General features: G+C 34.8%; 1 protein-coding gene across 1 annotated transcript; it reads left to right on the top strand.

Moving 5' to 3' along the window:
• The first annotated feature begins 17083 nt into the window (after positions 1-17083).
• On the top strand, positions 17084-18012 carry LOC149563508 (histone H2B.7-like). Its single transcript, XM_089826733.1, has one exon. The coding sequence runs from the start codon at positions 17163-17165 to the stop codon at positions 17613-17615; it is 453 nt and encodes a 150-aa protein (XP_089682859.1). The 5' UTR covers positions 17084-17162; the 3' UTR covers positions 17616-18012.
• Positions 18013-21072: the final 3060 nt, after the last annotated feature.

The raw sequence follows: 21072 nt of genomic DNA, 5'->3' as shown, positions 1-21072 counted from the left end.
TTTTCCACTACCATCAAATGTGGGTAATACCAACTTGTTGGTGACCTGTTGCAACTCACTATGTTTATCTACTTGTTTCTGCCTGGCAGCTCTATAATTCAGGTACTTGTCAAATGTCCATCCATCTTGTACATATTCTGGTAATGAATCCCACTCATTCCTCGCTTGTCAAAGTTCATCTACAATATCTGTTACCATAGCATCAAGTGCACGTGCTGGAATTTCTTCTCTAAATGTAGGACGTGTGGGTCTATCAGCTATTCCAGATCGTGTCCTATGTTGTGATCCTGCTATGCTCCTATCATCCTGGTCATTATTATGATTATTCCTCCTATTTTCCACAATCAAATGTTGCATCATAACCATCATTTCTTGTGTACTTGCCTCTATTGACTATAGAAGCCTCTCCTGTTGCTATAAAGTCTCATCATTTCACACACTTTTGGATGGACTTTGAGAATGTCTCTCAGCCATATTCTTAGTTGTGTTGGTTCCTTTGTAAACTAAATTAAATGGTGGTTGGGTAACCCAATCAGGCTGGCAGGAAATCGCTCTGATACCACTGTAATGACCCGTACCAATAGGCCACTAAACAAAACCCTAAACTTAATACACTGCTAAAATATATAGCTGAAATAAAAGAAATAATAGTGCCAATGTATTCATTCAATGAAAACCAAATGTTTTTACAAATGATATGGAAAATTTTAGCACCAAACATTATGACATAGCACGTTACAGAGAAACCCTAATTGGCTGTATACAATTGAGAACTTGTTGCAACTACAGATTGAAATGAAGAACTTGGATTGATCAAATGGTGGAGACTGGATATCGGAGATGATATGGTGAAAGTGCAACTCCACTAGAAACTTCAAATCAGCAATTACACACAAATGAAAGGACTGAAATATCCTTCCCACAGTTGCAATAATTCAGGTGATCTTTCACACCCTCAAAATTGCGTACCAATTGAGAGTTTTCGTTCTCAATGGCCAATTGTGACTATTTGCAGAAACCCTAGGCTCCATAATGTACATAAGAAAAAATCAATAGTAAATCTCGATAATAGGCAATGAGCCCTCAATGCCTATTTATTCTTTTTTCCTTGATAGGTCGGCCTCCCTTTTTATTTTTTCTCCACTTCTTCCAGCAACCTCTAGAAGCTTTTTTTTTTAAATTTAATTTATAAAGTTACCTTGTAATATATATATTTTAATTGATAACTTTATAATTAATTCCTCCAAAAAAATGGGACATTACATAGGATTTCTTGAAAAATCTTCAAAACCTAATTAGGATTCCCATAAGTCTATTCTACAATCCATCTATATCCTTCTACAATATATTTTCTCATCTTGTTGGTTGCATAATGATCTTTCATCATTATGAGACAAAATATTGTTCTTTGAAATCTCTTCGTAATCCTCACATAAATATTTATCACTAATCTTCATAAGTTATTTTACTTGTCACATCTTTCTACATAAAGAGTTTTCTTTTGTCTAGGTTCAATGAATCTAACTAGACATAACAAGTCCAATCATTCTTGATTTTGTTATGTTTTCGGCTTATAACTTTACTTCTTCATTACTTCTCCATTTATTGATAATTTTAGTTCACCAAAAATTAACTTTATTTGTGCTAATTGTAAGAATTTGCCTTAGGGCAATATTCACCCAAGATCAAGAAGCACAATAACTAGCACAAATAGACTAACAGAGTATGGTTAGAATAACAATATTATATTCAATTCATTGTATAGTACACTAGAGGTGCCTATATATAAAGGCCTCTATGATACATCTAGAATGTCTAGGAGTTAGCCATATGATAAGTCTTACAACCAGGCACATGTCCACTAGGAGTGGATTATCCTCCAGTAAGCACAAGAGTTAGTGCAATGATGAGAGGATAAGCCTACAAAGGTGTAGCATGTAGAATTATGTTGTAGACACCACGTGCTAAAATAATAGTGCGAACAATTATTTTGTCAACATAATGACTCAGTTGTTTATGCAAACTCCAGTATTGTCAACAAGACAACTCATATGAGTACACAGACTCCTAGGTGTCTAACCTAAGAAATAATAAAATAATGCATTTATCCTAAGTAAACTTAAGTAAATCATAAATAATAATTATTTGCACTAACACTAACTAGATGCTTACATATCCTTTTTATTGATAACAATAAAGTGTTTCGATAATTGTCTGCTTGTTTGTCAATAAGTCCCTTCTTACCAATAGTGTATTACCTGTTTACCAATTATCTTTACCTCTTCACCTATTTTAATAACTCATTCTTCTTGTATATTTGTTTGACATCAATGATAAACATAGTATCTAAATAACCATCATGTGATTTTCAATAAACAATCTCCCCCTTTGGCATTGATGGCAAAAACTTCTTCAAGATTTTCAAAATATTTTATATGTCAATAAGTGACAAGGCTTCAAAATTTTCATACTCCAAAAATATATTTTCTCCCCTTTGATAGTATTTCTTTTTAAAATCTTGCAAACACTTTTTCAAAATCGTTTTTGTTTGTGTTTATTTTTAGTTTTCTTAGTAGTCTCCCCCTTTTCTAGCAACAATGCCAAAGATAATAAAATATTATATATATAGGGGCACATGCCTCTCATATTTTATCAAAGATAAACTTGTATCTATCCTCTATTGTTCAATAAGGTCTTCATGAGTTTTTCACCACTCTAATTCCAATCACATGACCTTGTAGGTCTAAGGCCAACTCCTCCAAACTATTAATTGTACTTAATTCTCATGTCTATACTAACTCATCTGCTTTTTGCACATAGGCTTGCAAGATATCCATACAAGGTGTAATCATGCCTTGTAGTTTCAATATCCTCATCCTTATTCTTTCTTCCTCGACCTTCAACTATTTCTCTCTAAAAAAAAAATCCCTCATTTTTGTTGACTAGTCCATGAAATGTGAGCTTGAGAATTGTAGACTATTGGTATGTTGTGATAGCTCATTGTGTAATGTGACAATCTTCCCTTGTACATCTGCAGTGAAATTTGTAAAGATACATACATTTCCAAGTAGTTATTTTCAATGAATATTTATCTATTTAGTGATCTCTAATACCTCAACTTTCAATAAAATATTTTTTGTTAGCAATTTTTGAGCCATTTCTTTCTCAACTCTCTTCTCATCTTTCTCTTCCAATTCTATCTCAAGTTGCTAACCAAAGTTGTTGATAAAATCAATATAAACTTTTAATTGGTCAATCAAGGGCTTGTCTTTATCTACAATTACATCTATCATTAAATCTTCAAATAAGTCCATGGTTTTGTATAGTATTATTATCTTCACATTCTTCCTCTTATGTTACTCTATTCAAGCTTTCTTTTTAATGGCTTCTGCATATTCCATTTTGTGTTATAGTTCTTAACTATCCTAGGATCCCTTTTGACTATAGTGAATTCTAGATCATCATCATCAGTAGCTAGATACTCTTCTTCATTTCCTTCTTCCACTCATTTCCTTACCTTTAGTTTCCTTTATTTCTTTCTTCTCTCATTCGTCGATACCTTTTTCCTTATATTTATCAAGTTTGTCTTCATCCTTTTTGTCTCTTTCCTTCTTACTCGTATCATATTTGCTTGCATATTATGCTTTTGGCTCCTTTTTTTTACCTATGTCGCCTAAGAGTTGTAGAGATTGATCATTTTATGTCTATCTTGGCTCTTCTCACCTATGTCCTAATATTTGCATTTATCATGTTCATGATCAATATCCTTCTATGTCTCTTGTTGGGTTGAGTGTTGTTGATTAGCATGTGTAATATTTTTCTCAATTCTATCCTTAACTTCGTATGATGTGTCTTCATCTTGATTATTCATTTCCCTTCAAATTTCTATGGTGGATTGTAATTTTGGTTCTAGTAGTTCCATAGGTTGCACATTATGGAAATCAACTTGTTCTTCTTCCTTGGTGGCCTTGTTGATTGTAGTGTTAAATTTCTTTGTCTCCTATTCATTAGGATTTACATGCAATGGTGTCTCCATCTTCTCATTCTCCTCATTAGTGTTCTCGAGTTCTGCAGTGTCTTTTTCTATAGCCTTATCAATTTTGTTCATAGCCATGTCAATTACATAAGTTACATTACCAACTAATATCATCTTCCATAGTAGCTTCTAGATCTACCAATAACATAACAATCATATTATTTTTTCTAAATTTGCTTTTGTGTTTTTTTTGTGGTAATTTCTACATCATTAATTGATATTTTTGGTACTAAATTATAAAAAATTTTCATTGTTATCTATTTAATTTATTGAAAATAAAAATTCCATCTTATCTACAATGTATTAGATAGTTCATATGATATTCTTCCTTGAAGATCTCCACAGTATTTTTTAAGCTTGTGCAACTGTGATTTTAGGGAATCCTCAATGAGTTTCTTCTCATCATCTATCAATTTTGCAAATCTTGCGGCATTGATTATTCCAATAAGTCCATTTTCCTTTGTGTTGCAATCTCAATGAAAGTCTTGGGTAACTTGAATGTATTCTTACCTATTTGTTTACCCAACTTAATGACTTATTTCTTTGAATATGTTCTAGCCTCATCAATATGCTATTTATGTTGTTTCTTTCTAGTTGGTGAAATCCTAGTCTAACTTCTAGTTCTTCTCTGATAAATTCTTGCTTTTTGTTGTTCTCTTGCTTCAACTCTTTTACCTCTTGGATATTTTGGATTTTCAATTTCAACTTCAACTTTAGAAATATCAGTATATGTCTATAAAAGTGTCTCTAATATTCATCATGTGTTTCGTTATCCTCAATTTCTTGAATGACAAGAAGAGAATGTGTCTCTGCTTTCGTGTCACTATTTCTAGATCTCTTCTTCTTTATTGGTGTTGCAAGAAGCTCTAATGGCTTTTCCTTAGATTGTGAGCTACTTCCCTCATCACTTCCATACTTGGATTCTAAATTTTATAATATTTTCCCTTTTTCCTCTCAATTTTGGACATCTTGATATCTAAAGTAATCCTTTTATAATCTCCTTCATAAGTTCCAAATATTTTATCTTCTTTATCGTTAGGTAATCCAAAAATGTAATCAACATTCATGATTATGACTTTCTCGCTGACTACATATCCCATTATCGGTAACCATAAGGTTCTTGACTCAACATCTTGTATCCTACAAGTGTCAATATTAACTAGAAAGCATATTGTGCCTCGATATTTATCTATCACAAATGGGGATTCCTATAACATTTATACATTCTAATTTGAAATTATTTGAAGTAACCCCACATAATTATTTTGTAATCTTCACCTAATTGGTCAATGAATTTCTTTACTTGGTATAACATGGGTCTATTTGTTTTCCAATTAACTTGATCTATACCCAAAAAGAAAATTTGAACATAGAAAAATAAACATAAAAGCATAGAACCATACTTAACTTCTTACTTTTGATCCTTCCTAATTCTTTTCATGTTCATCAGAAGATGTGTTCATGTCATCTCAACTAAGTCATAATGTTTTCTCAACTTGGTAAACCCATATGCTACATGAACTGCTCCTCCCGACATGTTGTTTAGCCAAATGAATTGATAAAATTTATTACCTATAATCATGGCTGAAAATATTGTTTCTATGTCTAGAATGTTGTCAATATTCATATCTCTGTTGTCTTGTTGGGACTTGATCAACTCCTCAACTTCCTCTCTATTTACAAGTTGCAAAGTACATTATTTTCTATCTGTCACTAATCATGTAACTACGTGAATTAAATCCTTTATGATATTTATTGGTCTTTCTTCTTCCAACCAAAAAAATTGATCCTGCACACTGATAAAAACATAATGTATCAATTTTTTATTGAAGACTTTAAGCAGGAAAACCAAATGGGTTAAACCCTTGGTTTCCAAGTGTTTATGTTCTTCCTTCAACTTCCCATCTATTCATAAATCTCCATACAATTTCTTGATATCAACGTCACCCAATTTCATTAATTTACAGTGGATGAATGCTCAAATATCTTCAATTAGAATCACTCATGGGGGTAGTGATGATAGGGATTCAATTTTTTCTATCTCTACTACCTTGGGTTGGCATAACTTGAATTTAGGCACTATCTCCTCCTCAATGCCAATTATGATAGGTGTATCAATGTTTGTTGTCATATTTAACTCAAAAAAATACTTATTCACTCTAAATTTTAAATATTCTTCAAGAATTTTCTCCTACTCGACTCACTCCAATCAACTAGGGTTTACAATCTCTTCAATTGATCTTGTAGCAAATTCTCATCAACAATAATTTGCACAATATATAGCACTAAGCACTCAATTTCAGCTCAAATGATCACTCCCATAAAATGTGAATTGATAATGAATAGGTTTACCACGTATTTATTTTTAAAAAGTGTACCAATAGATACTTTTGTAATAAATGTTCTTATAAATACATCCCAATAGTTGTTCCTTTTAGCCAATAATATACAACTCTAAATGATAGAGCAATGATAACCAATATTAATCAACTTTCATGATGTATGTCTCTACGATTACTTTTACATCTAAACACGATGATACATATTCCGACTACTCTTTATAAGGGATGGTTAGATACAACACTTATATTCTAGGTCCCTGAGAAAAACTTTCTTATTTTGATGATGAATCCTCCTAACTAGAGGATGAAGGGTTGTGTGTTGGTGCATTGCTTTCCTCCTTCTTAATCCAAAATTTCTTGATGTTGTTCCTCACATGTTCTTGACTTACCACTTTTTTCCTTTGTTATTTTTGTTGTTGGGTTGTCAGTATCTATAGTTTTGTGCTAAGTGTCCACATTTGTGATGGATAAAGCATACCATGCTATTGTCCTCCAGAGTCTATAACTACCTCTTGGATTTCTTAATCTATAATTCATTATCATATGTCCAAAGTGTCCACATACATTACACGTAGCAAGAATGTTTCTTGCTCTTCTCTGTGTACTTATTGGTTTGTTTGGTATCTTTATTGATAAAACTCTTAATTGACAATGTTCAACTTTATGTCCATATTGATTACATGTATAACACTAACCTACAAAACTTCCTCTTGATTATATACTTCTAGATCTTTATTTTTATTATTTACCTTGATGTCCAAACTTCTTGTAATTATAGTAATGTCCATTGAAAGGTGTACTTCTTGAATCATTAATTGATCTACTCCTACAAATATCTGATGTAAGACTAGAATTTCCATAGTTGTGATAAGTAGGCTAGACATTGTCTCTGCTCCAGATTTGGATGATTCCCCAACTTCAAATTTATTGTTACTGGTATATCTTAGAACAATTATTTCTTTAGGCCTTCTTTGATTTTCCAGTTTCTCATCAACATTTTGCAGGCCTAGCTCAAACCTTGTGAGCCTCTAATTAAATTATTTTTCAACTTTCATATTGCTCCTTAACTCTTCAACTTCTCGTCTCAAACTTTCATTCTTATTAAGTATCTACATCTTCTCGTCATTTTTCACTCATATGTTCATTCAATGTATTATTCTCTTGTTGCAACCTTTGAATGATAACATCCTTATCTTTGATTATTCTCTCAATGTTTTTCTTTTTTATTTAAAGTATTTCTTTAGAACCTTTAGTTTTCCTCATTCTCTCAAGTACCTTATTCATTCATAGGGCTTGACTCTCTAATTCCTTTTTAGCTTCAGTTAGCTCTTCTTCTAGGTAGTATTCCTTTCTATCGTATCCACGACTATTGCATCAACTTCTTCAATATTTACACTACTTTCATATAGTTCTTCAATGTTATCCAAGCTCATTCACAATTGTTTTTATAGTGCTTTTATTTTTGAAAATGAAGCTTTCAACCTCTTTCTTAGATCCTATATTTAATGGTTAGCTACATCCAAATATTCTTCCAATTTCTTTTCTCTCTTATACCTCCCCGTATTCCTAGATCTACTCTCAAGTTGTTAAAATTTTCCTCTAAAGAACTAAGTTTTGATACCACTTGTTGCAAAGGTGCGTAGTGAGGAGAGGGGGGTGGGGGCATGAATCTATACTCACAAACTTTTTAATAATTCAAAGTTTTACCCATAAACTTATAATTGTAATTCACATTAACCTCTAATATTCATTGTCTTAATAATTGTTGCAATATGAACTAGTTTTCCAATATGCTATAAGAGTAAACCATAAAACCGTACATCCAGATATTAAAATATGATTTTGGTCTCACAAAAACCCTTGTTTAGAGGTAAAAATTATAGTGGTAATGGTACCCACAACTCTTCACTGTAGTAAAAATATATGCCTAGTTAAGAGCTACATATGTCACCTTCTAAGTGGCTCGCCCTATTAGGAGTGACTGATAAATTGTTAGATGTATCTAATAATCTTGTTAGGAACTACTATGTTAAGAGATTTAATCCCACTTTTGTAGTGTTCACCTTGTTAGAGTATTTATAAGAAGTTCAATCTAGAACTTCTAAGTCCCGTTAATGACTATCCATTTAAGGGATTTTACAATAACTTGTAGAAACTATTAGGTATTCAATCAATAAAGTAATTAACATGTGAATCCTTTCCTCTCAAAGCTTGTTAGATCCCTTGCACATTGATAATGCTTCCTCTTTGTAGGTGGATTGTACTTTGAACTCAATCCAAATTCAACTCTATATTACTTCTCCAATTCCTTGACTCTTAACTCTTGGCTTTCAACAACTATAACTCTATTACTTGTTCTTCTCTTATGCTTGAAAAAATATTCAAGAACTAATTAGGGTTCACATTAGCATGTTCTCATATCCATCTAGATCTTTGCATGATACATTTTCACATCTTGTCAGTTGCATCATTATCTTTTGTCATTTATGAGATAAAATATTGTTCATTGAACTCTCCTCGTAATCTGACATATTTATCACTAATCTCCAAAAGTAATTTTACTCTGCACATCTTACCATGTAAACCATTTTGCTTTTGGCTAGGTTTAGGGAATCTAAATCTAATGCAATAGGTTTGACCATTTTTCATTTTGTCAAGGATTTGAGCAATACAAATCCACAAACCCCGAAGAACACCTACATGAAAGAACCTGTTACAGAGAAGAAAAGACAAAGAAGAGACTAGGGTTTTTCTCTGAGAATATAGAAAATTATATTATTAGACTAAAAAGAATGAATGAAATTTACAATTGATCAATCCTTATAGAAGGAGATCGTAAAACCATAAGGGAAACCCTGAGAGGTAAATGACATTTAATAATTACTATTTAATTATTAAATGGAAATGCAAGTGCATAAAGGGAAATCTTAAGAAGGGATTAAAGGTAATTTAAGAAATGAAATTAAATGAATGCTTTACTCTAACACCCTCCCTTAAGACGAACAACAATGCAACTACAAACAATGCATGAAAAAAAAGGAAACTACAATGTTGAAAGCAAATTTGGGTCCTGGTAATAAGGCCCAATGAGGTACCCAGCCACAACTAAATCTATATGAAATGGAGAAATATGGAAAACCATGTAGGAAAAACCTTATTCCAAAAAGAGATAGCAAGAAAATAAGGAAGGAAGAACTCGTCATTGAGACCCCCCTAGGAAAAATTCCTTCACCCCAAGCATAGAACACAACTGAAGATACTGCGGGGATGAAAAAGGTCTAGTGAAGATGTCTACAATGTGCTTAACAGTGGAAATGTCCTTTGGGCTTAGAGAACCATCTTGAATTAGATGCTTGATAAAGTGCATGTGAAGCTCAATGTGCTTGGTCTGTTGATGCTCAATTGAGTTTCAAGAAATGTGTATAACACTTTGATTGTCACACCAAAGAAAGGTGGGACTATTAAGAAGAAATTCAAACTCTGTCATCAACTGTCAAAGTTGTCAAACCTCTTGACTAGCTAGCACAGTTGCCCTATATTCTACCTCTGTATATGATAATGCATGATCGTGTTACTTCTTGCAAGACCGTGTGATAGGACCAGAACCAAGACAAAAAAAATCCAAAAGTAGACTTGCAGTCATCAATATCAATAGTCCAATCGGAGTTTGTGAAACCAAAAATGTGAGGATCCCTTGATGCATAGTGAATGCCATAACATATAGTACCCCAGATGTACCTCAAGATACATTTGGAAGCTTGCTAGTGACTCTCATGTGGATCATGTGAGAATCTAGAGAAAAGTCCAACCACAAAGGAATTATCAAGATGTGTATGTGTCAGGTACAATAGACTACCCACAAGATGTGTATTTGTCTAAAGTGGAATCCACTATAGGAGTAGTGCAAGTGGTAGATAAAACTACACCCAACTGAAAAGGTGTGAGAGTAGACTTGCAATCAAGCATGATGAATCTCTAAAGCATATCAAGAGCATACTTCTACTAGAGTATGGATATCCCATCCAAAGACTAAACAACCTGTAGGCCCAAAAAATAGTGCAGAAGTCCATGCTCTGTCATCTCAAACTACCCTCTCAAAGCTCATTGAACACTAGATATATCATGAAGGATGACCTACCTATAATGATGATATCATCTACATAAAGTACAAGTATTAATAAGTTAGCCCCATGATGCCAAATATAAATTGTAGGATTGGAATGACATTGAGTGAATTGTGAAGCAAGCAAGAAGGAATCCATCTTCTCATACCAAGTCAGAGGGGCTTGTTTGAGACCATATAAAAACCTCTGAAGCCTACATATCAAAGAAAAGTCATGCACAAGACCATGAGGCTACTCCATATAGATGTCATCATGCAGGTCTCGATGCAAAAAGGTAATCTTCATGTCCATCTGAAAATTTGTTCATCCCTATGAAGTTGCAAGAGAGAGTACAAGGCAAATAGAATTCATCTTGGCAACAAAAAAAAAGGTTTCATAGTAATCAATACCCTCAACATGTGAAAATCCCTTTGTAATAAAATGTGCCTTATACCTATCAATAAAACTATTTGTAACATACTTGGTATGGTACACCCACCAATACCGAACCAACTTCCTTCCTTTTGAAAGAGGATAAAGATCCCATGTGTGGTTCTTCATCAAAGAAGAGTACTCCTCATCTATAGCCCTATCCCACTTTAAGTGTTTTGTCACCTATGAGAAACTTTGTGGATCATCTGAAATGGCATGACTCAATAGTCCATTACCAGAAGTTTGAGTACAAGTGTGACAAGAATCTGAAGGATCACCTGTTATAGGTCTTGTTGCATCAACAATGTCATGAGTCCACTTGGGCACTCATTGAATAATTGGTGGAGGTGGTGAAGGGGGATCAATATCAACATCTTCCTTAGAGGATGCATAACCCTGTAGAGGAGTAGAGGAAGTACTGGGTAGTAAGGGAGAAGCTGGTGATGGAGGCTCCATCTAAGGATAACACTCATCAAACTAGATATCTAGCTAAAACAAGACATCTTTGGAATCATGATCAAATAACCTGTACACTTTCATATCCTCACAATATCCAACAAAGATGAGTGGTCGACTCTTCGTCTCCTTGGATTTCCAGTGAGCATTTGGAATAGATGCCCAAGCCTCACTACCAAAAATGCGAATGTAGAAACATTGGGTTTGACACAAGTCCAAACTTCCTCAAGAGTAAAATATCGCAATGCCTTGTGATGCATCTGATTCTAAATATAGTTGGCACAATTGATAGCCTATGCCCAAAATAAAGAACTCATAGCTCAAGACTGTATCATACAACTAGCCATCTCCTATAATGTCCTATTCTTTCTCTCTACAATGCTATTCTGCTGAGGGGTATGGGGAACTATGAACTGATGTTGTAAACCATGCTCAGTGCAAAAATCTCTGAAAGACTGATTCGTATATTCCTTGCCATTGTTAGTGTGTATAAACCTGATAGAAAGCCCAGAGTGCTTCTCCATAAATGTCTTAAAGATTTGAAATGAATCAAAGACACCAGACATGTACTTTAAAAAGTACACCATGTGCGTCTAGAGAAATCATCTATGAAGGTAAGCACATTTCAAGCACCTAAAAAGGATGGAGTGGAGAATGCCATAAGATCATTGTGTATCAACTCCAGTGGTGCCTTAGCATGTGTGGATCTACCTACCAGAAATGGATCTTTGTGATGTTTTCCAAGTGCACAACCTTGACAAACACCATTAGTATAAGAGATCTGAGGTAGTCTAGTCACTAGCTCATGTGTACTCATATGCTATAGATATTTGTAGTTGACATGGCCAAAACACTCATTCCAAAGCTTGCTTATCGTGTCTATATGAGCAATAAGAGAAACACCTATAGAATCAGAGCTCTCAAAACATCAAACTTATGAGAGTGAGACTGAAGATCAACACTCCCTGTAGCAAAAACCAAGTCAGGATCATGAAGGTCTTGAATAACCAAATCATGTGGTGAGAACTCAATTATCTTATCAGAGCCAAAATGATAAATCTGAAAGATAAACAGGAGATACATAGAAATGGATGGAATTAAGAGAACATCCTGTAGTGAACCACCTTCTAAAGAGATAGTACTAGAAACTAAAAGTTGTGTAGAGTCCCCAACTGCAATCTGTGTAGTAACACTTTGAGTAAATGAGGTAACCAAATCAAGTGAGTGTGTCATATGATGGGAAGAACTTATATCAAGAATCCAAGTAGTTGTAGAAGACAATTCTCTTGCAAAAAAAACATGTCCTTTCCCTAAAGGAGGAGGTGATGGCTTTGGAGAAGCAATACTATGCTACTGCATGGCCTCCTCTAAAACCTCGGGACGTTTCCAACACCTAAAACTGGATGTCCTTCCTTGCCACAAAAACTACAAGGATCGCCTATAAAATTCTTAGGCTCAAAGGAAGACTCACTAGACTTAGAAGATTTACCCTTCAGAGTAGGTTTCTAAGCATCTGATTTACGTGGAGGCTTGGAGGAACTCCCACTACCTGCTAAATCTATCTTGGGTTTTGGCTTCCCTATAGATGTCTTAGAGGCCAATGCCTGTGTCTTTGAACCTATGATAGTATCCAACTATGTAAGCTTGGACTTCTCTCTAGTCAATCAATAAAAAAAAACCTCAAAAGTGGGCAAGGTAAATTTGGGACCTAAAGCATCCACAATGAAATGGAAGGTAGGAGAGAAAATCTAAAAGTTTCCTTGAAGCTTTGATAGAATCATATGTATGCACTCCTCATTTGTCTTCTCTTTCCTGCATCCTTGTAACAAAGCTCTCTATTGTTTGAACCTCATGAAAAAGTCCTCAATAGAGGGAAAATCATATGGTACAAGTGAAGTAAGCTCTGCCTCAATCTGAAGTGCTTTGAACTCGTTGGTGTTACCAAACAAGTCCTTAAACTTGTCCCAAATTTTTTGAGGAGTGGAACACTCATCAAGATAAAACTATAAGTTGTTTGAAACACTCAAAGAAATCATACCCATGGCTTCATCCATCTTATTCTTGTGTTGCAAAGTCTAACATTGAATCTGAAATACTAGGTGCAGTATATCTAAACAAGACCACAAACCCTTTGAACAGAGAAGTCACTGCATAATTGATTTCCATGTGTGATAGTTACGTGAGTTTAGAAGTACTAGACAAGAAGAGGTCTTGACCATTGTTTTAAGAAAGCGTTTTGAATTTTTCTGATATACTTATATTGTAACAGAAAATAAGGAAAAAACACCCCCACAATGCAAAAAATTGAACCCTAGGTTGTAGAAGAAATGCATATACAAGAATAGAGAAAAAAATATCCAATTGAATCTCACAAATACTTGGTAAAAAATATTGATTAAGTGAGAAAGAATTTGGAAAGTGCTTGAGAAGAGCTTTTCGACGCTTCTTTCAGATCGAAAAATAAAGCTAAAACAAGCAAGTTATGCCCCCCGAAAGAAAGAAAGCATCATCTAACTTTGAGCAAAAAAAAGGTACCAAACTGGAAAAAAACCCAAATAATACCTTCATCATCATGTCTGTCTCATAATCAGCTTTCTAACACTTTTTTCAGATCCAAAAAACACCTTTGTATGCTCAAGTTAGATCCAAAAAACTAATAGGACCTCTGTATAGCAAAAAAATTCAACAAACCCCCAAAAAAATTGAATAAGGGCTAAAAGATTAGACCCCCATGTGACCATAGGTTGGGAAATGGCGGTCAGTGAGCAGTGACATGGTGGCTCAACTAGGTATGGGCAGCAAGAATGGTGGGACTACTGTTGGAGGAGCGGTGTGACTCTGATAATGGGCACAGATCATAAGTGGTCTCGTTGCGGTTAGGAGAATTACACCCATGCAGTTTAAAATTAAATTTTTTATTTATTTTTATTTTTTTAAAAATCACACACCTTGGATTGCATGCCAAAGGCCATACGACCCTAATAGGCAAATTTCTTTGCCTCTCCAGTCAATGTTGTCCAAAATCAACAAATTTCATATAAAAATAGAGGTTTTGAAATATTTTGAAGCCAACCATGAGGTTTGTTTGGCCTTAGAGTGCTCTCGAATATAGAGACCCCCTATTTTCACAAAAAAAAAACTCTAAAACAACCAAATCTGCTATGTCAAACCCTCGTTCTTCTTTTTCTCCAACTAAGAATAGGCTACAATAGGTCAAGCTTTGATATCATGAAGGATTTGAGCAATGCAAATCCACAAAACCCGAAGAACACTTGCATGCAAGAACCTATTGCAAAGAAGAAAAGAAAAAGAAGAGGCAAGGGTTTTTCTTTGAGAATATAGAAAATTATATTATTAAACTGAAAAAAATGAATGAAATTTATAATTGATCAATCCTTCTAGAAGGAGATCGTAAAACCTAAAAGGAAAACCCTAAGAGATATTAATAATTACTACTTAATTATTAAATAGACATGCAAGTGCATAAAGGGAAATCTTAAGAAGGGAGTAAAGGTAATTTAATAAATGAAATGAAATTAACGCTTTACTCTAACAGATTTGTTGTCGGCTGATAGACTTTACCTATTCATTACTTCTCCATTTATTAATAATTGTAGTCCACTGACAATGAACTTTCTTTGTACCAATTAGATTCTTACATATCCTTTTTACGGATAATAATATAATCTTTTAATAATTGTCTACCTATTTGCTGTTAAGTCCCTTCTTGCTGATAGTGTATTATCAATTTTCCAGTTGTCGTTACCTCTTTGCCTGTTTGACTAACTCATTCTTCTTGTATAGTTGTTTGATACCAATGACAAAGATTACATTAAAATCCCACCTAAAGAAATATTTCCTCCTCTGATCGGATAAAAATAACAAACAACTCTTCCCATAGAGCTCGCTTTTGAGCACTATTATTTGGACCATATACATTGATCGCATTAAGTGTAACATGACGCTATTTAAAATCAACTCAAAGATGTTGTCGATTCCTACCTTCTCTTACCTAGACAACCTCTAATGTGGAATTAGTCCACAACACACAAAGACCACCTAAAGCTCTTAAAGCTCTCACCATAGAGTTTTTCCATCTCCCAAATCATTTGCTAAACCCTCACAATCCTCCTCTTTAAGTTTTATCTCTTGAAGTAAAACCAAGTTTGGTCTCGTTGAACATGACATCTCTTGATCAAAAAATCTTTGTTAGGGGCATTACAACCCCTGACAAACCGTGATAGGAACCTTGTAGCTCTTGGGAAAAGGTATCTCAGTTTTTTTTTCCCCCTAAAGCATTCCCAACCATACCCAACATTGCCTTAATTGATCTCCTTCCATTCTACTTCTTCCCTCTCACTTTAACTTGGCTCAATGTGGTTGGAGTAAGATCCAAGGTTTGTTTCTCCAATATTCCTATTCCATCAACCATCCCCCCCAAAATCTCTTCCTTCTTACTCCTCATTTGAAATAAAATCTAACTTCGAATTGCCCATATTACCACTTGGATCTTGCACACTTTCCAAGTTCCTAACTGAGGAGATAAGGACATCCTTAGAGATTGCACCAACTATCGAATTCCCTTTCCCCACTTTTGGATTCAAGCTAATAATGTCATCAAGCTTACCCCTTTGTAATACTTCTCAAAATCTCTCTTCTCATCATTTAACCAACCTATTCTACCATCTTCTTTATCCTGATCCATATTATTTTCCAAAGTTTGCTCACCTTGCCCCCTCACCCCTTCATTTCCATTTGAGTTGTCCTCGTCCAAGCATTTTTGATCATTCACCTGCTTCCTAAAAGGTTATGTGTGTGCCTCACATTTCACAGAGAAAATAGTTTCAAGTTGAATCATCTCACTGGCCTTCCTCATAGGGTCTTGTGAAAGTTGTGATTCATGAGGAGTAATATATACACCTTGCCTCTCCTAAACTCCTTCATTAGCTCCAACCCCTTCCTCTACAAATAAATCATCAAGTACAACTTTTTGCCTTTCTTCCATTCGAATCAACTCACTTATACTAGCCATTAACCTTACATCGCACTGAGATATTGCTCGTTCAATTATAAACTCCAATTAGATCACATATTTTTCTTAGATATGAAGGCTCTTGCTTATATATCAGTACTTTCCATGAGTTGTATTTAAGATTCAATATACTCTAGATAAATTTTATCTCCTTAGTTTGAAATTTGATAACAAAATTTTAAATCAATAGTATAATTATTCGTATAATGTTAACATACAACAATTATACAATGTTTAACTATTGTTATTATCAAAATTATTATTCAATTATGTACTAGTATCATTTTTATGTATCTTTAATATTTTATTTTATCAACAACTTAAAGGGAAGGAGAATGCCATCAAACATTTACAAGCTTAGAACGTCTCAATTGAACTCATTGCTCAAATGAAAGCACATAAATTGGATGAGAAACCGTATAGTTACGTGAAACATTAAATGAAATTAGTAAGTAGGGCGCGCCTAATAATTCTAATATTTCTTTCAAATCACGATTCCATTTCAAATGGGAAGCGCGCATCGGAGGCTCAAAAATACAATTTGAACACTGACCGTTGATTTGCATGAGGAGATGGACGACAGCGATTATACTTCACGATGATCCGCGGTGAGCGAGTTCAACCAATCACAAAAGAGGACGCATAGATATATAATCCGTAGCAGAAGCACAATCTCATCACCGCTTTTCTGTGCTACAACATTCGATTTGGCTGTTAAATTTGTTTGTGTTTTTGTTGAAAAGCTTCGTGTGAAAGCAATAATGGCGCCCAAGGCAGAGAAGAAGCCCGCTGAGAAGAAGACAGAGGAGAGGAAAACAGTGGGGGAGAAGACTCCCACAGCTGTTGCAGAGAAGAAGCCCAAGGAGAAGGCTCCTCCAAAGGGCGGCAAAAGGGGCCCCAAGCCTGCAGGGGACAAGAAGAAGAGGAAGAAGAAGAGCGTTGAGAGCTACAAGATCTACATTTTCAAGGTGCTGAAGCAGGTGCACCCTGAGATCGGCATCTCCAGCAAGGCTATGTCCATCATGAACTCGTTCATGAATGATATTTTTGAGAAATTGGCCGGAGAATCCTCAAAGCTTACAAAATACACGAAGAGGGATACTCTCTCTTCAAGGGAGGTTCAAACAGCCGTGAAATTGGCCCTTCCAGGTGAGCTCGCCAAGCACGCTGTGTCAGAGGGCACAAAGGCTGTCACGAAATTCACTTCCGGTTAATTTCTCTTTGCCCTGTTTTGCCGCATTTTACGGTGTCTGTTGACACCACCTCTGTAAAGGATCTGCAGTTTACTCTCACCGCGTTTTGGTTTGCCGAAGATTTGGAGTTATTTCAGCCTCTTTTTATTTTTTGTACTGTTTTTGTGTTTCAATTTCATTAACTGCTAGTAGCTTGAAAAGGATTATGGTGGAGACAGGGAAAGTAAATTGTCATGTCGGCCTCTTTATGTAACGAAGATATCTGAATACTGCATATTAGGGTGAAAGATGATTTGTTTGCCGAATAAATTAATTGTACGAGCGGTTCCATAGCCAGCGGATCTGTAACGTTATGGTGCCGGTAGGTCTCCACTCTTTAATCTATTTTCCTACAACAATTTAATCTTTGAGTTTATAAGTGTCTGATCTGTTAGATATACCGTGGCCTTGTTTCTTTTGAGAGCTAAGGGATTGGGACAAGTATTGGCGTTTGTGATTCTTGTTTCACGAAGTACCGACAGATGCAAACTGCTGAGGGAGACGCCTTTTTGAAAGTTTCACTCTGCATCTGCAAATTTAGCCGCCGTGGTTAACTTTTGAACATTTATATCTTTCTTTTTGGAAAGTGTTCTCATTAATTGTTGGAGTTTGCTACAGTTATCTGGATATAAAGTGAGCCTGGGAGTGTTCATCAAATTAAAATATTTTTTCCATCAATTAAAGTAAATTCTAGGAGGGAATACAAAATTCAATATCCTTCGACAATAATAACATAAAAAAATTCTATCAAGCGTAATGAGAAGTTTTATCTTTGCCATAAGTTGCGAGCAAAATTTTATTTTGGTAAGATATGGCCCCTATTGTTCTGCTTGGAACCATTGCAATTGCAAGTTTAGCACAGTTGTTTGATTTACTAGCACTTGTTAGTTCCTGTTTTTGGCAGGAAACTAATGGAATCACTAGGTTTCATATTATTTATAAAATCTAAAAATTTCATTCATATACTAATGTTTGCAAAAGGTATATTAATTTTTATGTTTTTTTGAAATTAAAAAATACATTTTTTTTTCAAAAATTCTATTGACTAATGATAAAAAAGACAATGAAAATTTTCAATTGCTTTTAACAAAAATTTAAATAATTCTCCCACCAACTGCATTGATTGCAATTTCTATAAACTTAAAAAAAAATAAGAATCATTTTCCAATATTATCTTTTTGACATTTGTTACAAGTAGAGAAATTTATAAATTAAAAAAATCCCTTTTCTGATACCTTATTAATGAGTACATTAATTTTGGTTTTATCTTCTACAGTTGTTATTAAATTAGTCTTTTGTCTTTTAATCATTTTGTCTGTCTTTATTTGTTGGGGTTTTTAATTGAGGCGGTTTAATATTAGATTGTGCATTCTTCCTTTTATGAGTGATACAACGTGGTTTTTTTATTCTACAGCAAAAATATTACAGGTGTTGCAGGAAGAGTACAGAGCTTTGGTACACCTGTAATATCTTTGTTGTTCCTCTATGTTCTCAATCACAAATGGTTTTTTCATACAGAGCTTTGGGGTTTTTGGGGCTTTAGGGCATTTGAGATGTAAATTTAGAGAGCTGGTAAAAAATTTGGTCAAATCATTTTAAAGTTTTTGCTCTGTGCCATAAAAGATATTTGTAACAGTATTCAGGGTCCCATGAAGGGTGTCACTCTGGTGTGCCTTTCTCAGTCCATGGCATCATTGTGCGAATGTGGAACCACGAAAATCTTGGGCTTTATGGAATTGATTTCATTTTGCTCGTTGCGAACATTCCAACCCTGTTTCCACGGCCTTCCATCAATGTTCAAGAACTCTATTTTGTCTAAGACATTCTTAGTCGTGGTTGTTTTGGTCCACGAGAGCACCCCCTTTCTGCCCGGAATACCCACAATTTTATTAATTAGTTCACGAGAACACCCCCTCGTCGTGGTTGTTTTGGTCCAGGAGAACACCCCCTTTCTGCCCGGAATACCGCCCACAATTTTTCTCTTAATCGCCGCTTTAGGGTTCGGGCTCCATTGGACTGTCATATATGCAGAAATAGCTGTTTGAGATGTACGTGGCCTACATAACTGCAATAGAGAATGTTAATGTTATTAAATAGATTTTTTTGTCTGCTGCATATAAGGAGCGCCAGGGGGCGGCTTGGCTGGACTGCAGATGAGCTTTACAAAGTCATTTGACTTTGTTTCCTTGCTTCGAGTGCTTGAAGAGGGGAACTGCTCGTCATTATGGTGTTTGAGAGCAGAAACTTTCTGTAGCCTAGTCAATAAAGGAAGAGAGTAAAAAGCCTTCATTCATATATGCCTGCAAGATATTGAAGGTGGCAGCAAGTGGGTAGCAGAAGAGGGATATCCAAAATATATTCCAATCAAGTATTGATTAGCAGCTATTTTTTTGTTAGTGATCACTTCGCTGCTGTGTATGGTGTTCATATTATTATGAGTAATTAATATCACCTTTTAATAACCATCATTGTTAGGGGCAATATAAAAGTTCCCCAAAACAAATACTTTTAACAATATAGAAGTTCCCCAAAACGCATACTTCAATAAATTCAACGGGGACGACTTTAATAAGCAAAAGAAGCTTCATGCTGACTTTGTATGATGTCGAGTCTCATGAAATTTTGTGCATCTCTTATGCAATTTCGCTTCTTTAATCCTGTCAATGCAATGACTCTTTAATGCTTTATCAGCGTTAATATGAGTATTCTTCTAGAGGGGTGGATATGTGACAGTCTACATCGATGCCAAGGTTAATTACAAATCATACGTAGTTTGTAGTCATCTGAGAAGAGCAAAGATATTTGTTCTGAATATTATATCAGCCGCTTATTTAAGCTTTGTGAAATAATTATTCGACTTGACTCTATAATAGAGAATAATATCATATGATTATCATCTGCATCAATACGGACATTAAGAATTTGGGCAATTAGAAGTTTGTCAGATGTAATAAGCTTTGATATTTATGCAACCAAAATATTTATTTGGGCCTGAGAGAAAATTCGGCTAGCTCTTCTAGTTTAGCATTTAAATTTTTTATTAAGTCATCATCATGGTTGTTCATTTGAAGCCGCTATGATAGCATTGTCAATCCTCCAAGTATCAGAGTTCCTAACGAATCCACAGAAGGTCCAGGATCATGATTCCACTTCTGGTTGTGGCTGAAAACATTCTTCCTTTGCTTCAAAGTTGCAAGCTCTTTATTTAATACTGGACTATATATTCCATCCGTGTGAACAATCTTTCTCTGTGGCTACCATACAAGCTTCTTGTTACATTGGGGCCTTCACTGTGGCAGACTATCTACAAAGGGTCTTATACTATCAGCATAGTTTTCTATCTGAACAGTCGTCACTTCTGGTTTGACATTGAAAGATAAAAGATTTGTAGCTGCGGAATAATATATGTGCACTGTGTAAGCTCTGGAAACTCTATTTT

Source organism: Cupressus sempervirens, chromosome 4, assembly GCF_028749045.1.
Source record: "Cupressus sempervirens isolate cs-2001-9-10 chromosome 4, ASM2874904v1, whole genome shotgun sequence".
Lineage (NCBI taxonomy): Eukaryota > Viridiplantae > Streptophyta > Pinopsida > Cupressales > Cupressaceae > Cupressus > Cupressus sempervirens.
Note: the sequence above shows the minus strand (reverse complement) of the source record. Positions and strands in the feature narration are given on the sequence as shown.

What these genes read in the sequence shown, in the direction of transcription:
- LOC149563508 (XM_089826733.1), top strand. Translation starts at nt 17,163, where the DNA reads ATGGCGCCCAAGGCAGAGAAGAAGCCCGCTGAGAAGAAGACAGAGGAG.